Raw genomic sequence first — 20,687 nt, 5'->3', positions numbered from 1 at the left:
AATTCAGATCTGTCTGACCACAAATCCTGTGCTATCTGCTACTATATACTACACTGCCTCCCACAGGCCTGCAAGGGAGAGGAAATGCTGGATGGCAGTCCATCAGACCCTCAAAGAAAGAGGTGTTAAGAAGACTGATGCTGATAAAGGACTGTCATAACTCATGTGCTCGTGAGTTTATCATAAAAGACTCCTTGTCACAAGAGGATTACCTATTATACTACATTAAACATTAAACATGACATAGCTGGAATGCCAGGGAATGGGAAGAGGAGAACGGAGGAGAAAGAATAGGTATTGGCTCAAATATGTGTAGAGGAATATTTTTCTTTCCTAGAAGAGTGTTTCTTGAACAGCAGCATAATCCTTTGGGCTTTATTTAATAGGCAGATTCCCAAGTTCTAATGCCAGTGCTCAGATTCAAAAATATCTGGTATTTGGCCTGGGAATCCCCGTTTTTAACAAGGATCCCAGCTAGTGTTAGTGCTGGGAGTACTTTAAATTTCAAGAAACAACTTCTGTAAAGAGTTACTTTACAATTGCATTTTCCTACAATCTCATCTAGGTATGGTTGTAAAGATGCTCAATAGGGTACTTAATTGGCATAGCCTCAGTTATTCTGAGGAGAGAGCAGAGGAATCACAATAATTTTTAATAAAGAACAAAAATTCTGAAGTAAAACACTGACTCCCTTTACACCTGTGGAGGTATTAAACATCCAGATGAACTAATCTGTTTTCATTAAAGGCTAGAGAAAGGGAAATAGGATTCGATTTCGATGCTGCAATGGAACTTTTGGTTAAAACACATCAAAAAAATCCTTGACTCAGTGGGTTGTGAAATGTTAGAAAGTGTCCAGGTTAGAAAATCTTTAATATCTAGGTTTACTTACATGTGATTAGAGGCTGAACCAGGTAGCCTGTAAGATTTTTCACTTTAGAATTTTGTCTCTAGATTACTTTACCTACACTAATTAGAAGCAATGCTTAATTTCAATGTTTAATTCCATACTCCTTATTTTCTATAAACATATCCTTGATTAGCAACCTAATGCAGTTTTTAAAAATTTAATTATTGTGGATGCTGTTGAGCACTAATTAACAAAGGAAGGCTGTCAGGAATGAGATGCACTATTGTTAGCAGTTTCTTTTCATTTATGAAATGCGATCACATAAATGGAGAATAAGCCTTTAGGAAAACAAGCTTAATTTTCCTAACTGCATGACAGTGAAGTTCCCCTGAATCTTTTGCAAAGATTAGGTTAAATTTTTTTAAAAAATAAAGCCTGCACCTAAATAGAAAATAAATTACCTGCTACAGAAAGTCTATGCTTTATGTTTGATTTCATAACCCTGCCTTATATCTCCTTAGTACACTTCCTCACCCCAACCTCCATATACACACCTGCTCGCACTGATGGTCCAAATGAGAAATTGATGTGTTTCCCACTGACCACAAAGATTAGAAGCTTTTACCTAAAATTTCCTTTCAAAAACTGGAAGGAGGGTGCTTGGATGGCTCAGTCCATTGGGCATCCAACTCTGATATCAGCTCAGGTCATGATCTCATGGTTTGTGAGATCAAGCCCTGAGTCTGGCTCTGCACTGACAATGCAGAGCCTGTTTGGGATTTTCTCCCTCTCTCTCTCTCTCTGTCCCTCCCCTGGTCTATCTGTTTCTCTGTCTCAAAATAAATATATAAGCTTAAAAAAAAACTGGAAGGAAGAAAGAATTTCAATAAAATGCTTAATAGAACGGAATTGGTTCCTATACTGAGAAAATAGCCATTTCTGCTAAGATAATTAATTTTTATTAGTTAATTAGTCAATTAATATTCCTTAGTGTGGGTTGGCCAACTTGGAAACACTACCTAAATAAGGTATTTATGATACTGGGCAGATAGGAGGTATGAATAGGAAAGAATTCTGGAGATTATCATACTCAACCCTCTCATCTTACAGATGAGTCACCTCAGGCTCAGGGAAATGAGGTGACTTGCTTGAGACAGCACAGGTCTTTTTGGTATAAAATATGGTTTGATGTGCTTTCTATTACTCCCTATTCCAACCCCATGATTTGAAAAGACTTTCAATTGTCTTAATTGGTTATATGCTTGTATGCTTTCTTCCAGTCCCTATTATTTTAGCTATGACATAGAATTAACTAGACAGTTTTTTGAAATATAAATATCAAAATCATGTCCTACCCTCAGATATTTTGATTCAATAGGTTTAGGTGGAATTCAGGAATTTTCACTATTCACAAGTGTAACGGGTAACTATGATGCAAGCAGTCTGGGGCCCATAAGAATCAATGAACTGGAGTCTTTCTAAGCACTCCATCAGTCATTCACTAGAGTTAGGTGTTATGTTTGTCAGGAGCTGAGATGAGAGAGAGAACTAAGCTGCCAGGTGTCAGAATAGCAGATTAAAGCAATAAATACAAAATGAAAGAGTTAAGCCTTTAACTGCTTACTACAATGTTTTAAACAAGAGTCTAAAATCAGAAAAAAAAATGCTAACTCCTCCTATTCCATTTTCCTCCATGGAAAAGTGTGCCAGTTGAATGGCAGGTAAAGTAGCACAGACATGGGGAGTCATGTCACTGTTGAGGGAGCCCAAACATAAGGCCCTGCTGGTTTTATTGACTGGGGTGGAGGTGGGGCAGGAATGAAGTCTGAGAGTATGGTACTGGGTACTGAGTCAGAATGGGCAGAAGTATCTTAAGGTGTCCTCCTTTCTCCCCATAAGGAGGCCTTGGGTAGAGTCCAGAGGTCTGAAGAAGACCTCTACCCTTGGCCTCAGATGGAGACCTATGAATGAAGGCAAAAGGGGTGGTAAAGTAAATATACCTAACCAGGTAGGGGCCTGAGTCCTTGATGGCAACTCCTTTTAGAGACCACATCTAGGCTGGTGTGGGGAGGGAAGTTTCTCCATAGAGCCTGCCAGGTAGAGCCTTTGTCATGCCTCTAAAGAAACCTGAAAATCACATGTGGAATTTTAACCAAGAACCAGACTCTTCAGTGTTTAAGGATGTGTGTTGCCTCTTTCTTGTCACCAGGGGACTGTTTAACCAGTACATTTTGGGCTCTGAGGAAAAAGAGCAAATTAAGCCAGATTCCCCTGATGGTTGTTTCACAACCTAGTGCTAAGATATAAAATTTGAGGACAAAACTCTCGGGTATTTATTTATTAAATAATGCTTGATTGGCTTGATAGAAACAATGCAGGTATCAAAGCTAAGGAAAAGCTTCAGATCCTAAAAGAATCTAATGACAAAATGCCACAAGTTTAAAAATTATTAGGGCTACTTAATACTTAGGCACATTCAGTCATCCAACCAACAAATATTTAACTCAGAATATCGCCTGTGCCTGGCATTCTTCTGAATGGCATACATCAGAGAACTAGATAGATAAAAATGTCAACCCTTCCTACATAGCTATAGCAGGGGAGACAGACATTAATAATATACAAAACAAATGAATTACACAGTATGTTAGAAGAGTACTGGGGCGCCTGGGTGGCGCAGTCGGTTAAGCGTCCGACTTCAGCCAGGTCACGATCTCGCGGTCCGTGAGTTCGAGCCCCGCGTCAGGCTCTGGGCTGATGGCTCAGAGCCTGGAGCCTGTTTCCGATTCTGTGTCTCCCTCTCTCTCTGTCCCTTCTCCGTTCATGCTCTGTCTCTCTCTGTCCCAAAAATAAATAAACGTTGAAAAAAAAAAAAAAAAGAAGAGTACTATTAAAGGGGGGTGGGGAAGAAGGATAAGGGAGTTCAGGAGCATGTGAGGAGAATTGAAATTTTAAATAGAAAGATCTGGGAAGGCTGCATGTTTATTATAATAGACCCAAAAATCCCAAGTATCTCTGATGTATCTTTATATTGCTGATAAATTAATCTTATCAAGACTTCTAATTATGCCGTTTCCTTGCTCAAAAATCCTTGATTCTCGGTTGCCCAAGGGATAAAGCATAAGCTCCTTTTCCTGGCATCCAAGGTCCTCACCATCCAGCTCAGTACCCTATCACCTCTTCCCTGCTCCAGAAAACCAACACCTCACTGTATTCTGGTCACATCCTATACTTTCACCCTTGTAGGTTTTGTTCTGTTGCCTCATCCCTTTTCTATCTCTTCACTTCTTGACATTCTACCCAAACTTCAAAGTTCAAATAAAATATTTCCTCCTAGCAAAGCTTTCCTAGATCTTTCCATCCCCAGAGCTCTTCCTTCTCTAAATTCCTATAACACATGATGTCATGAATAAAGTATTCAACAGGTACATTACAGTTATAGAAAAGCTTAGTTCTTTTGCTGGATTGTGTACTTAAAGATAAGAATCACCTCCTTTGATATCTCCACAGTATTCAGCATAGTGTCTTGCAAGAGTGATGTCAAGTAGCTAAGAGTTTGACAATTTGTTTTAAATTTTAATTCCAGTGTAGTTAACATACAGTGTTAGATGAGTTCCAGGTGTAAAATATAGTGAATCAACAAACCCATATTTGACTCAGTGCTCATCAAGATAAGTGTATTCTTAACATTGATATATAAAGAAAAGAGGCAAGATATTTAAGACTATGGAGCCAAGCTATGTCTTTAAAATCTGAGTCTTCCTAAGAAGGAAGTCAAAGCCTCATCTGTGAGTGCATAATGTGGAAAGTGCCAAGGCTGTGAATAGACAGCAGAAAACAGAGACACAAAGGAAGTTTTGTCATTTAAAATTTTTGTTCCAGTAAAAATTGGGGACAAAATTACATATTTCTACAATATTGAAACCCAAATTTTACTTATAATAGGAGCTTAATTTATATGGTATGGAGAGAAACTTTCAGTACTGTATTTTAAATTCCAAATGAAAAGATACACCAAAAGAAATACAACAATAAAAGTATAGTTGCAAAAAGGACTTCATTATCTATAAATAGAAGATGCTTGTTTTTACTTTTTTTACTTGTTTTACTTACAAGTAAAACAAGAAGATACTTGTTTTACTTTTTCAAGGATACATCATTTTTTGTCCCTGAAAAATATTTTGGGTCATTTCCCCTCCAGTCCAAATCTTACATGGCGAGACATGCAGCACTTGGTTGTCTGGACCTCTGAGTATGACCCACTGGCCAATAACCCTGGATGGAAAAAGAATGGAGCAGGCTTGATGGTGAATAGTCGATTTGGATTTGGGTTGCTAAATGCCAAAGCTCTGGTGGATTTAGCTGATCCCAGGACCTGGACCAGTGTGCCTGAGAAGAAAGAGTGTGTTGTAAAGGACAATGAATTTGAGCCCAGGTAAGTATCTGCAGGAATTTTAAACAAATGTGTGCCCATGGCACTATTTGATTATGATGTTTGTCACTCTGCCTAATTTTTTTCTCACCTACCCTCTGAAGTAGATGGAGAGAACATTTGCCATAGTTGCCTGTGGGCCCATGGGAATCATCGGAAAATCGGAAATCAAGTCAACTTAGCATATTTCCATTTTCCTTTCCTAGCCTATCTATATTCATTGTTTTATACATCACTAAGAAAACTCATTGCCAATTAAACTATTACTAGCTATTAGTTTTAAGATTAATCCCAAAGTCAAAGATGTTAAAGTATTTTTTAAAAATGATTCTTAGAATTGATTATATGTAATACTTACCAACCAATATTATCCAAAACCCATTTCCAGAAGAGCCTCTCTTCACACTATAGTCCTATGTGATTCATGATTTTTTTTTTTTCCATGAATGATCGTTTACCATGCTGCTTTTACATAAGGACACATCCAGCCTACCAGATCTGGTCAGAGAAGCAGAATCTGGTATAACTATTTTGTTGATTCTTTCAAGGAAACCATGATTATATTAAAGATCAGCTCATTGGGGTGGCTGGGTAGCTCAGTCAGTTAAGCATCTGACTTGAGGCCAGGTCATGATCTCACGGGCTGTGAGTTCGAGTCCCACACCAGGTGAGTTCTAGCCCCACTTCCGGGTGAGCTTGAGCCCTGCTTCAGGCTCCGTGTAGCCTGTGTGGGATTCTCTCTCTTTCCCTCTCTCTCTGCCCTTCATTCACTCGTGCTCTCTCTCTCAAAAATAAACTTTAAAAAATAAGTAAATCAAACATTTCAGAACTAAAAAAAAAAAAGACCCACTCACAGAAAAAAAATCTGAGAGTGGGAGCCTTGGGGAACATTCATTATGGAGATAATATCATTTCTTAAGAGGGCCCATTTCAGTAATGGACCACTTTTTGATGGGTCCAAGGCAAACCTGCCTAAATTCTATTCCACAGCAAATAGCACTATATTCTTGTATCTCTGTTCCTCACCAAATTTTTTCTTTTCTTTTCTATTTTGTTTTATTATAGTAAGAACTCTTACCATGAGACCTACCCTCTTTAACTTTTAAGTATACAATACATTATTGTTGATTCTAAGTACAATTGTTGCACAACTGATCTCTAGAACTTATGCATCTTGTGTAACTTACATGCCCATTGATTAGCAACTCCATTTTCCCCTAGCCCCAGGCAACCACAATTCCACTTTTTGAATCTATGAATTTGACTATTTTAGATACTTCATTTAAGTAGAATTTTATGCAGTATTTATTTCTCTGTGACTTGTTTATTTTGCTTACCATAATATCTTCAGTGCTTATCCATATTGTTGCATATAGCAGAATATCTTTTCTTTTTAAAGATTATATGTGTTTTACCACATTTTATTTAACCTTCCATCTATTGATAGACATCTAGGTTGTTTCCACATCTTGGTTATTAGGAATTGTGCTAAAAAGAACATGAGATCTCTTCAAGATCCTGTTTTCAGTTATTGTGGATAAATATCCAGAAGTGGGATTGCTGGATCATTTGGTAGTTCTATTTTTAATGTTTTGAGAAAACTTTATGCTGTTTTCCATAGTGACTGCACCATTTGTATTCCCACCAATCATGCAAGGGTTCACATTTCTCCACACCTTCTTCAATACTTGTTGTCTTTTGCTTTTTTGTTAACAGCCATCCTGACAGGTGTCTGGATTTGCATTTTCCTGATGATTAGCAAAGGTGAAATTTTTTTCATATGCCTGCTGGTCATTTATAGGTCTTTTTCGAAAAATATCTATATAAATACTTGGCTCACTTTTTAATCAGGTTATTAATTATTATTATTATTTTTTTGGTTATTGAGCTGTAGGAGTTTCCTTATATTTTTATAGGTTAACCCTTTATCAGATATACGGTTTGCAATATTTTCTCCCATTTTTTAGGTTGTATTTTCATTTCGTTGATGGTTCCCTTTGCTATGCGGAAGATTTTTAGCTTGATGTATTCCCACTTGCTTACTTTTGTTTTGGTTGCCTGTGCTTTAGGTGTCATAACCATTAAATCACTGCCAAGACCAATGTCATGAAGTTTCTTCCTATGTTTTCTTCCAGACTTACGTCTTATGGTGTTTACTCCATTTGGAGTTGATTTTTGTGTATGATGTTAGATATGGGTCGAATTTTATTACTTTGCCTATGGATATCCAGTTCTCCCAGCACACTTTGCTGAACAGACTGCTCTTTCCCCATTGACTATTCTTGGCATCCTTGTTGAAGATCAGTTGACCATATAATCTTGGGTTTATTTCTAAGTTCTCTATTCTGTTATACTGGTCTATATGTCTGTCTTTATGCCAGTACCATACTATTTTCATTACTATAGTTTTGAAATATATTTTGAAATGAGGAAGTGGAATGCCTTCAGCTTTGTTCTTTCTCAGGGTTACTTTAGCTATTTGTGGCCTTATGATGCATAAAAATTGTAGAATTTTTTTACATTTCTGTAAAAACCTTACCATTTTCTACACATTATTTCTAGCTACTCCTGAATTTTGTTCTACTCATAACAGGGAGAGACAACAAGCTTAGCTGAGTATCTAGTCAAGACTGATGTGTATGTATTTGCATAAAATACAAAGAAGAAGAGATGTACTTTATCCAGTGATTTTGTTCAAAATGTATTTAGAGCCCTGAAAGGTAATGGAGAAGTTATCATTGAAATTCCAACAAGAGCTTGTGAAGAACAAGAAAATGCCATCAAGTCCCTGGAACATGTGCAATTTGAAGCAACTATTGAATATTCCCGAAGAGGAGACCTTCATGTTACACTCACTTCTGCTGCTGGTAAACTTTTTAAAAACTTCAAAAATTTATTCTAAATAATTTAGTTAAATTTTAAAGAGTATATTGAATGATTTTAAATCAATGATTTTTTATAGGGCTGAGTTTCCCAATAGATGTTTTCAGGACTTAAGAAAATATGCTTATTTTTTAATTTTTTTGGCATCAGAACTCTGCCAACTCATTCCTACTGGTTCTTAGATAAGCAGAGAATGAGGTCTATTCAAATAATACCAATTAATAAAACTTTATGGAGTTACACATTTTCAAACTGTGCTCATTTTCCCAGGTCACTGATCTATCATTCATTTCTCTTAGGCAACATATTAGTGAAAGTTACTCTAATAATTAATAAAGCTGACAAATATATCAGACACATATAAGGAATCAACCAAAAAACTAGGACTTGTGACCCATGAAAGAATATTGAGAAGACTAACAAATATTCCATGATGGCATTGCAAAGTCCGTATGATAGAATGTACAGGCAATTGCCCTTTCCTGAGAAAGTACTAACTCAGATGAGATCATAGATAGGGAAGAGGTTGTAAACCATAAACTTTAATCCAACCAGGAAATGCTATCCTAATACTCTTTCATTTTTTAGTAGGATTCACTAGACTAAATTCAATTTCTATAGGTGAGTTATGAGGAAAGATGAGCTCCCTCTGTCAACTCCTTCCAGGATATAAACTTCTTAGAGGTTTGGACTATAGACACTGTTGATTTGGAGTCATGCTTTCTAGCTATCTTGGAGTTGGCATGAATATGAGTGGAATGCTTTCTCATTGATGGCCCTACAGATCACTTGACCCTTTCATCTAGATCTACAGAGAACTTGGATTTGAAATTTTAGAGTTAAATCCCACTACTAGTTTTTAGATGACAAGACATTATGAAATTAATATAGCTTTATTTTTTTATGCCTACACTAGATTATAGGCACAGGCACCAAATAAATTTTCAAGACTTCCTCTTAAATTTCAAAATGATAGTTCCACTAAAATGTATTTTAGGTCTCTGAATCCATAGTTTGTAAATGTAGTTCTATGAGTTCTCCTTATTCAAACAAAACAAAACAAAAAAAAAAAAACCTTAATCAATATACTCATTATTATTTTACCAAAATATTTACTGAGAACTTATTATATGCCAGGCAATATGCTAATTTCTATGGGTAAAAACATTTTTTTTTTATAATGTTTCTATCCTGATCTTATACAAAAAAGGGAAAATTAGGAGGGCAACTCTCTCCCAGTTTTCATTTTCATTTATTAGTTGCTAAAGTGTATCCTACTCTCAGTACATTTAGAACATTCATTAATTTGTATTTGTCCCTTGAAAATAGGCACCAGCACTGTACTGTTGGCTGAAAGAGAACGGGATACATCTCCTAATGGTTTCAAGAATTGGGACTTCATGTCTGTTCACACATGGGGAGAGAATCCCATAGGCACCTGGACCTTGCGAATTACGGATATGGTAAGTATGAATGAAAAGATATAGAAACACAGGCTCACTTTTAAACATTTTCAAGTACTTTTAAGATTGGTATCATCATTAATCAAGGTCCTAAGGCATTCAGGTCACTCTCTAGTAAAAGTAAGGAAAAGGTGTAATGTTTCAATCCCTGCCCACTTGGCTTTATAGACTGACTGACTAAATAATTAAATAAATAAGCCATACCATAATAAAGAAAAAAAAGATGTATTAATAATGTTACAGACTACGTGACAAATCCAAGTGTTCCAATGTCAGAATGCAGCCAGCCATATGACCTACTCAGACACCAGAATTACCTCTATTTACAAACACAGTTAAATGCTATACCAGCCTTGCTATGACATTCTGCTGGGGTCACATGAAGAAACTCTTACCACTTCTTACTATAGTGGCTATTGACTTGTTACACAAGAAATCTTATTTAATATGACTTTTTTGTTTTGTTTTGCTTCAGTTATGAAACAAACTGAAAAGCATTTCTCACTTCTCTTTCACTCTGTTTACTAACACTCTTTGATATCTTTCTAAAATTGTAACTCATGATAACAAAAATAGAGTAAGGAGTGTCTGAGCAAAAAGCTAAATACAGCTGAATTATCTACTTTTGCATCATTTCTCCAGCATTTTCTACAGGTTGAGCACATATACAAACAGTGTTTCAGGTCTGAGTTCTCCCAAGATAGAACTGTTCAGCAGCATCGGATTTCAAAGTCTAGATAACTCTTTTAAAAGAAATTATTTTAAATTCCTAAGGATTTCCATTAAATTAAGACAAATTCTATAGTCATTGTTACATTCTTCTCTCTGAGAATAGCTTTCTCCTACAGACTGCAAAAATTATGATTTAGAACCAGAATCTGTAAAAATTCCTGCTCTCATAGGGAGAGCAAGAAAATGTTCTTAGGAAGTAGTTCTATTCTTGAACTTGCCCTCCGTTCTTTAACTCAATTTCATCTTTAAAAAACTAAGAAAAATCTGTTTACTAAGATAAGACTATTTTATATCAAGTCTGTAAAATCTGAGCCTACACTTTCATATTCTTTTTAGATATTTTTAGATTTCAGCACATTATTTTTGGCATAACTGTTGAGCCTCTGAAAATTATTACTCTTCCCATAAATCTACAGTTTTTAAGTGCTGATTAATACTGAAGTCTATTTATAATACTCCAAAGAGGCTTTTTCTCCATTGGAATGTTTCTACAAGCTGATAATTACTAAATATAATTCTATTTACGGAAAGTACAGTCAACTTTCCAAGAACAGAATAGAAAAGAACATTCATATAAAGAGTTTTGCTTTTTTAATTAAATGAAGCAAATAATCAGTCTTTAAATCCTCGAACCTATAAACTGTCCATTTTCATGACAACAGTGAATCCAATGATTTACTTCTTTGTACATAGTGCTCTACACATGGCATGTACAGAATTTTTAATAGATTTTACAGATACTTTTAAGGAGTTTGAAATTTCTCAGAATACACCCTAAACTTATGTGTATGCTTATCTGTAGTCTGGAAGAATGCAAAATGAAGGAAGAATTGTCAACTGGAAGTTGATTTTTCATGGGACCTCTTCTCAGCCAGAACACATGAAACAGCCTCGTGTGTACACATCCTACAACACCGTTCAGAATGACAGAAGAGGGGTGGAGAAGATGGTGGATCCGGGGGAGGTCTGTGTGGCTCTGTTCTCTTGAGCATTCTTGGCACATCCTTCTTTGAACTGTAGTAGACAATGTAGTGAGTAGAGCTATATCTAATTTTCAGACAGAGAGAAAGTCAAACGTGAGTGGGGAGAAAAGGGAGTGAGAGTGCCAAACTGTTTGCCATTAAATAAAACCCTCATATTATTTAAGTTTATTCTTTTGTCCAGAATTTAGAGATTAAAGTTGATGAATTCAAAGGTATGAAATTCTCTAACATGAGAATTTATAACATATCAACTTACATGTATCAAAATGTATGACATATCAAATTATAAAGAGAGCTATCTTTTTAAAAATTAAAAAAATTAAAGCTTATTTATTTTTGATATATATACAGAGAGAGTCATTGAGTGAGTGAGTATGAACAGGGCAGGGGCAGAGATAGAGGGAGACACAGAATCCAAAGCAGGATCCAGGCTCTGAGCTGTCAGCACAAAGCCCAACGCAGGGCTGGAACCCACGAACTGCAAGATCATGATTTGAGCCAATGTTGGACACTTAACTGAATGAGCCACCTAGGCACCCCTAAAAAAAGAGCTATCTTTATGCATGATCACATATGCCTAATGTCTGTATCACACATACTTTTCAAGTATTTTTTACATTGTCTCATTTAACCAATAATCCCTGTAACCTAGAGAAGACAGACATTTAGCATGTCCATTTTCCAGAAAGAAAACCAAGACTCAAGTGACCAAATCCTGTAGGCTTCTCTTTACTAATTCCTTAACTGACACTTTTTTGGCAGCTCTAAGGGAAGCCACTGAATCACAGTCTCAATTTCTCTGAGAAAATTTCATAGGATAGCTAGTCAGTCATTCCTGTTCCTACTGAGACTCAGCCTACTGAAGCTGCTGGCTTCTCTCTTATCAGACAGTGGGCAGACACCACATTTTGTTTATCTCTTAATCCCCCAGCATCTAGCACAGTGCCTCAGATGTAGTAGGTAGGTAATCAGAATTTCCAGAATGACCTTTCATGAAGTCTGGCTCAGTGATGGGTATTTTGGGAGATATAAAGATGTAATTATTTAAGAAACTTATAAACTGGTTGTATGAAGTCCTCAGCTCAGATTCTGGTTCCATTTACATTCTGCAAAGCAGCTTACCCCCGCCCCCTGGGGGCCCCCACCCCAGAGGCCTTTTCTTCAGTCCCAGAGGCAAGTTGACTTTATGGGTATTTCTCCCTCCAAGATTCCTTAAGGGGTATGAATCAGACCCTACAGTTGTTAAAAAGTTGAGTTACTTCCACACTGGTTGACAAAGAGCTGCTTCTCTGATATCTCCAGTTCCACCCCATGTGGCTTATCACCCTGGTCTCTCCCAAGACCCCTTTATAAAACTCAGGGGCTGAGGGGCACATGGGTGGCTCAGTTAACAAACTGAGCTTTCCACTCTTGCTTTCCACTCAGGTCATGATCCAAGGTTCGTAGGATAGAGCCCTGCGTTGGACTCTGTGCTAACACCTTGGAACCTGCTTGGGATTCTCTCACTCCCTCTCTCTCTGTAACCACCCCCCTCAAAATAAAAAAAAAAATAAAAAATTAAATAAAATGAAATGAAATAGAACAAAACAAAACAAACTCAGTGGCTAAAAGGGTAGCTGATGACAGAACAAGGGGCCTCCAGGAAACTTCATTCACACGAAGCATTGCTGGTGTCTTCTGTATGAGTTATTAAATATTTTAATATCAATTTCTTCCCAAAACATGGGCAGGGAGGAAAGGCAGTGGGAATGGTAAACTGTTTACTTTCCATAGGATGAAACTGTATTATTTTAAAAAATATTTTCTTTCATTAGAATTAAAATTAAAATTAAGGAATCTAAAATTATTAAATTCCCTAAAATGAATTCTACTATAGAAGGCTGACAAGTACAGCAGGCCAATAAGGTATGAAAACATATACATGATCCCATTCAGTCTTCAGAACCACCAGAAATGAAAGACTCTTGTTCTCATTTTACAAGTGAAGTTCAGGGAAATTAAACAGGTGCCAGGAGAACATGAGTAAATGCAAAAATGAGGACTGAAGCCCAAGTTAGTATGTCTCTAAGCCTCATGCTGTCTCTGCTTCTCAAAGGGTTTCTTAAAAAGTGTGCAGTGGACATGTGTTGCAGCTGGCTTGCCAGGTTCTAAATAATGAATCTTCTTCCTTTTGTCGGTGGCGTTCTATGTTTTAGGAGCAGCCCACACAAGAGAACCCGGAAAAGAACCCCCTCGTGTCAAAAAGCCCTAGTGGCGACAGTACAGGGGACAGTAGGAATGAGCTGGCAAAGGTAGCCCCATCCGAGGCGATGCTGAGACTCCTTCAAAGTGCTTTCAACAAAAACTCACCCCCAAAGCAATCACCAAAGAAGCCTCCAAGTGCAAAGCTCAACATCCCTTATGAAACTTTCTATGAAGCCCTGGAAAAGTTGAACAAGCCTTCCCAGCTTAAAGAGTCCGAGGACAGTCTATATAACGACTATGTTGATGTTTTCTATAACACGAAACCTTATAAGCACAGAGATGACCGGCTGTTGCAAGCTCTGGTGGACATTCTGAGGGAAGAAAATTAAAATAAGTGTGGAGTCCTGAGTTGGAAATATTCATGCTTCTTCCTTCCCCTTAGATTTTGCCTGTGTCTGAAGTGGTTGTTTTTGCCATTGATTCTTATGCTTAAGACATCCTTTGTGGTACTTTTGCTTTTGCTCGCCCGACTGGGCGTTTGAAAGGGATGAGCTCAAGTAGAAAATCCAACTTTCTGAATTGATAATGACTCTTTCAAAACACATATTCCCTGCTTGCACAAGTAAGATGCTTTGTTCTTTCTGGAGCCACAGTTCATTTCATTTGTGGTCCTCATACCACATTAGAATGCCTCCTTGAGCCACGATTTCATTTCTCAAAAGAAATGCCATCGCCTGGGTAACATATTAATTTGAAGAAGCAAATCTGCAAAGAATGAGAGGGAAGAAAACTGTTCCTACAACTTGTCCCTTGTCTTTGCCACACGGTTCTTTGAACTGTGATGCCATAGATAGGTTTGGAAAGTTTCTAATGAAAGAGTTCCCGATTAGACCCATACCCTTGGCTTTTGTACCCCAAAGTACGACTCATTCAGGAAATGGCGATTTCGTCATTTGGGAGAGAAACTGAGTAATTTAGATCCAGAAACAATTCTCAAAATTTGTGTTATCTGGTTTGAGCAGTTTTAGAACATTTTTCTTTGTTTGGTGTGCTACGCAGAGGCCTCTGTGGACCTAAAGGTGACTAGGACTTAAAGGTGTGTGCTCTGGCCTTTCCCTATTTCCCCTTATATTTTCATTACCTATCTCCTTCCTCGGCCACAATCTGAATACTGAGAGAAGTAATTATACTACTTAGAATAAACTTACACTCGGGATTTGGCAAATCCCTTGTCATATTTTTTCACAATAATCACAGGAAACCACTCATAACACCAGGAACCAATGTAAATAGGAAAATATTTATAATGGGGAGAGCCAAAGGTAGGTTTTGTTTGTTTTTAAATTGTATTCATTAGAACAGGTTTTTCTGGATCCTTAAAACTGAGTGTTCATTCCTTGCCACTAAAGGCTCTTCCCCAGTCTTACAGCTGATAGTATCCAAAATCTTACCAAATTGCTTCCAATATTCAGCTCAAGAGGCCACAAGCTGGCAGTCCATGGGCCACATTTGTCCCTCAGGTAGATTTCCTTTGGCACATCAAATGATTTAAACATATGAGTGGTTATTAAAAATATGAAATTTCACATAAATCTTGATTCTCAGACGCATTTCCCTTCCTGGCAACAGTTGGCTAGAGCTGAACAGCAGCTGCCCAGATAGATTTGAGTACCAGGTCCCTGAGGTGCCCTGCTCCATGTTGCTTAAAGTGGCTACCTTACTGGTCAACACCCAAAAAGCATTTGATTTTTCCCACTGCTGCACTAAACTAACTTACATAAAGTATAAATGCATTAAGGAAAAAAAAAATCCTCTACTTCTTCCAGGTAGGATCTGTGTGATAATCAATCATAATGAGAACTTGCCATGATCTAGTTAATTTATAGGTGAGGGGAAATGATATTTTAGACCCCTGAAAGTACCTCTGAAATCCAGTTCGACATATTCATTTAATCTCACCTTCCCTGGATTCTCATTTACACTAACTCATTAATGGACAACCTCTGGATTCCCATTCTCTATGTGCTCACAAAAGCTCCAGTCACCTACGATGCAGGCATTCTCCCACTGAGTCTGCTGTTTGTAATTCTTTCTTAAAGTTTGAACTTCACAATGTCACACATGAACTGGACCAGGAGGTTAACTACATTGAACTAGACTGGGAAGAGAACACTAGAGTCTGTCACTTGCTATGGTTTGAAGTGTAGTGAATAAGACGATGTTTCACCTCCTCGTCTACAGTTTGCATTTGTGCAGAATAAAAGTATGTGCAGAACAATCACCATGATGCTTCAAGGATGTTCTCCTAAAAGAACTCCAGTATCACACTATCCTTGGAAGTTTCACATGTTGTTCAATATAGAGTATTGGACAGACTTTGAAAATTGAAGTAGATCAAAAAGTATTAAAGCCAAAAAGGACCAACGAGTTATTAGATAAGTTTTCAACTAAAAAACAAAGCTAAGGCCCAGAGAGGCCAATACATAGTCATAAACAAAACCTCATCCTTTCCCCTTTCCTACTCTCATGCTAATTGTATTAAGCTTTTTTTTTTTTAATCCTTCTAATAATATCTTTTCCTGTTTGAAACCCCCAACCCACTCATTGGATTGTAGCCAAAGGTTCACTCTAGAGAAGCTTTAATATTTAAATAAAGTCATGTTTGAATGTTTCCAACCTGGAATATATTGTTCAGACATAGAATATTTTTGTCAGTCTTTCTTAGTACCTGTGGATTTTTGTGAAAACGTAAAAGAGGAAACTTATATAATATTTCCCTCAGAATTTTAAACTATATTTTCTTTACAAGTATTTATAATGTACCAATGCTTTTATCAGAATTTTAAAAAGCATAATAAATTATATTAAAGAACCAAAACTTTCCTGAGAATAAGAAAGTTTCATCCAATAAAATATTTTTGAAAGGCATGTTCCTCTGTCAGTGAAAATAAACGTATAATATGTATGTGTTATGATATTAAAAGTGACATTTGTCTAATAGCCTAATACAATGTGTTCAACATGCGTGGTCTTAGCATTTTTAAGGGAACTCCCAAATTATACACTTGTATTAACCAGAATATGTAAAATATGCTTATACATCTGAAGAATAAATGGTTTCTCACTAAGTTAAAAAGGAAAAAAAGCTCATGTTTCCAACAAAAACAAAATCTCCTTCTCTATGTTTCTAAAATGAACTATAAAAAAGAAAAATTGAAGATGTACATTAAGAAGATTATTCCTTTTAGAAAAAAAAAGCTAATTCCTTTTGAGACAAATGGACTTTCTCAAAGTCAATTTAAGAATTTACTTCAACAGGTATGTTTCATTTTCCTTCATAGCTCAGTTTCTTACTATTTTTTCATTAAAAAAATTTTTTTAACACTTACTCATTTTTGAGATACAGAGAGAGACAGAGCACGAGCATTGGAGGGGCAGAGAGGGTCACAGAATCCGAAGCAGGCTCCAGTTTCTGAGCTGTCAGCACAGAGCCCGTCGCGGCTCAAACCCATGAGCAGTGAGATCATGACCTGAGCCGAAGTCGGACACCCAACCGACTGAGCCACCCAGGTACCTCTCTTACTTGTTTTGACAACATCCCAAGTTATTTGACTGAGTCTTCACTGAAGTTTTGAGGAAAAAAAGCAAAGCAGAAACCAAAGGGACTTACTATGTGTGAGAGAAAGGACTTCAACACTTCATCAAAAATGACTTTTTTATAGGCCAGATACAGTAGCTCCACATTAACCACCGCCCCCCTCCGCCAGAGGCCACTTATCCGAAGTTTCCAACTTCCAAGTTTAATCTCCCATCTTCAGGCCCACATTCCTCTCTTGCTTCAAACGTCCATCCCTGGAATGGCCACCCAGCCACTTCAGAATCTGTCTTCTTTCCAGGAGTTGGTTTTCCCCCAGACTCCATTCCTTTCTTCTGAGTTACAAATATTGATTCAAAATAATTTTTCCAGAATTCCAGAAGAACTGTTCTAACTGGCTTTTGTCCTCAAAGTCCAGCAATCTTTAAAGTTTACCCACCAGGAGGGCTGAAGATAGCTCTCTGGTTACTTTTGAATGCTCATTTGGTAACTATTAGATTAGCCATGTATAGGCTACAAATCCAAATCCAAATCCAAATACACACTGAGATAAACATTAATTCTTAAATACAATTTCAATCCCTAAGAAAGAAGAGTAATGTTTTCCTAACTGCCTCATAATTTTGTAAGGCTACAGTACTAATACACATGATGATGATGATGACGACAGTTTTTGGTCCAGCATTCTCAAGGCATGTGGAGGGAAGCAGAAATCACTTTCTTGGTTTCTATGCCAAACTTCTGCCATGTGTGTTGCTTCATCCTCTTGCCCCTGTGGGCCAAGGGTAGTTTCCTGGGTCATCTATGTTAAGCTTAACCCTGTGATTTGTTTTGGCCAGTGGACATGATACAAGCAAAGACCTTCAGCGTGCTTATACAATTTGGCCTGGCTTTTGCTTTTCGGTCATCTAGTGCAATGAGAAGAGTGTGCCCCAGGGAACTACTGCCTCTTCAACCTGTTTCCAGAACAAATATATATGGAGCAGATCTACATTCTGGATCCAAATCGAGCCAACTCATAGCATGAAACAGAGCTGACCAGATGAGGACTACCTAAAGAAGCTGAACTGTTACCATGGCAGTTAGGAGAATGAGAATAAATACTTGTAAGCAATTGAGTCCTGAGATAGTTTGTTATGCAGCCTTACGTGCAACAAAACTGACTAATACAATAAAAATTCCATTTATTCATTCCGCTATCAGTGCCATCCCTTTCAAATTGTGCCTTCTTGAGCCTAGAGCACAAAAAAAAAAAAAAAAAAAAAAAAAAAAAAAAAAAAAAGAGGCAGTATTAAATCATACACCTCTCAATGCTGATTCCATAGCTGAAAAAGGCCTTGCCCAAGCTTTGAAAGTTTCATTTTTAAAGGTAAGTCTCAGCTTAGTTCCTCCTGAAATCAGAGCTGAGATCATGAATGACTTTTGTACAGGTAATTTATTTTGCAGGTAATAATGGAGAGCAGAAGTGACTCACACATACTTGAGAGTAGCATGGAATAATACTGATCAGCTCAGGGCTTCCCAAAGACTAGAACTGATGTTTCAGCTGATAACGGCATTGGCAGAAGATAATTCAGAACAGACACGTAGGCTCCCCTTACTCCCCCATCCCTACCCAATCCAGTGCCTCAATACTTAATATTATCTTCTCTCCAAAGTTAGATGCAACCCTAGGACAAGAGAAGAAAACTTGATTGGCTTACATCAAGTTCACACTATTTATTAGAAAGGGAACTCTTAATAGAACACAGTTCTGTTACAAAAAAAAAAAAGAAGTAATTTTTACTCACCTGAGTTTTGGCTTGCAATCTGTATTTATACAAACAGTTTATATTGCCTGTCCATTGCTACACATAGATATTATGAAAGCATCACTCTATCCTCAATGTAGGACAAGGAAGTGACTATAATTTTTGTGTCTACCATTCTTAAGGCATGTAGAGAGAAGCAGAAATCACTTTCCTGGTTTCTATGCCCAACTTCTACAATGTGTGTTATTTCCACACATTATTTCCACATGTGTGTTATTTCTGGAACTCCACAAAGCACTTTTACTCTCCTCTATACCCACATACCCACCACTTCCACCTAAGCCCATATTGTAAGTATCTTCGTGAATATTTACCTGGGGAGGGGGACATAAGTTCAGAAGGAGTTCTTATTCATGGAAGAAGGCAGGGGAAACATTCCCAGATTTGTTCCTGCAGCGTGGTCGTGATTGTTCCCTTCTACCTTTGGTTCCTTTATCCCTGTCCCTAGGAGTCCCAGTGACTAAGCATCTAGAGTTCTAAACATCTAGATGATGTTTAGAAGTGAGCAAAATAACCTCTAGGCTTTGCCTTAAATCCTTTACAGTTACTTCTTGTATCATCATTTCTCCTTGTCCGGATACCACCAGGGCCCAGCCCAAAACTTGTACTTAGAGAGGGTCTAGTGTTCTCCCTATTTCATGCACAATTTTCAGTTTACAGCAATGAGTGTCAATTGGATGTTCCACAGTAGTGTGCCAGTTTGTTTGGAAGTTTATTTTGGAATGTTTCTTGGATAGTACAATTTTTGAGCTGAAATTTTTAAGAGGGACTTGCAGTGAAAGAAATTCATGGGCTTTTTCAAGTTCTCATGTCAGAGGGAACCAGAATGAAGAAAACCCACATGTAAGACATTATCTTTTACCACAGAGTTCTCACAGGTGGGTCAAGATCATTTTGTTTATCTGAACATTCACTCCCTGGCTCCAGTCATTCTGTATCTACTAAACATGCATGAATGGCCCCAAATATGCTGCCACTTTGTTATGATGTGATTTGCACTTACACAAAGCAAAAAGCCATAAGCCTTAAGCTTATCAATTAGTTGCCGTAAATGATGTTGTTCCAATCATTAAAGGGCAAAAAAAAAAAAAAAAAAAAAAAAGTCTGACAATGTAACAACACAAAGTGGCTAGGGGTGTGGGCTCTGCAGTCAGCCACAAGTCAAGCTGAATCCTGGTTCTACCATCTCCTACGTGTGTGCCTTTGAGCAGGTTATTTCACATCTTTAGGCCTTATTTCATCTATAACAATGAAGTCTACCACATACAGGCTTGGTATTAGGATTAAGTAAAATAAGGCAGATAATTTAGTGCAGTTGCTGTACTAGTAAATGTTCAATAAATGTTCATTTTTATTATTAGTGAGACTACTGCTCTTATTAGTATTGTGGTGTCATGAAAAGAAAATGGACTTTAGAGCCAAATAGATTCAAATTTGTAGCTCTTATCTATAAATTCAATAAAGAAGACAACATTAGAATCCATGAAAAAGAGAGGAATACCATAAATTGTCACTGGTCAAGATGGTGTTGCCTGGGGAACTGCCATTCCAATGTGAACTTTCTGCTCCTAAGGTCACAATGAAAACCATTTAATTGTAGTCAATGTAGACCAGACTGCAATAACAAGGGAGTTCTCAAAGTGACAGTTGAGACTAAAAGAGTAGTCATGAGGGGCCACGGAAAGCCAGAAGTGACAAGAGAAAGGAGGTATCAGGAAAAGGAAATCATTTGTTTAATTTTGTCTTATGCCCAA

At 37.3% G+C, this 20,687-nt stretch overlaps 1 protein-coding gene across 2 annotated transcripts in view; it reads left to right on the top strand.

The window, feature by feature from the left end:
* The window catches only part of PCSK1 (proprotein convertase subtilisin/kexin type 1), a 44,614-nt gene extending 28,063 nt beyond the window's left edge, over positions 1 to 16,551 (top strand). For both annotated transcript variants that reach the window (XM_045498787.1, XM_045498797.1), the window contains exons 10-14: positions 5,052 to 5,285; positions 7,992 to 8,149; positions 9,495 to 9,628; positions 11,163 to 11,324; positions 13,539 to 16,551. In XM_045498787.1, coding sequence (XP_045354743.1) covers positions 5,052 to 5,285; positions 7,992 to 8,149; positions 9,495 to 9,628; positions 11,163 to 11,324; positions 13,539 to 13,916 — 1,066 coding nt within the window. In that variant the 3' untranslated portion in view covers positions 13,917 to 16,551. The remainder of the gene's footprint in view (positions 1 to 5,051; positions 5,286 to 7,991; positions 8,150 to 9,494; positions 9,629 to 11,162; positions 11,325 to 13,538) is intronic.
* The last annotated feature ends 4,136 nt before the right edge of the window (positions 16,552 to 20,687 follow it).

Source organism: Leopardus geoffroyi, chromosome A1 (genome assembly GCF_018350155.1).
Source record: "Leopardus geoffroyi isolate Oge1 chromosome A1, O.geoffroyi_Oge1_pat1.0, whole genome shotgun sequence".
Lineage (NCBI taxonomy): Eukaryota > Metazoa > Chordata > Mammalia > Carnivora > Felidae > Leopardus > Leopardus geoffroyi.
Note: the sequence above shows the minus strand (reverse complement) of the source record. Positions and strands in the feature narration are given on the sequence as shown.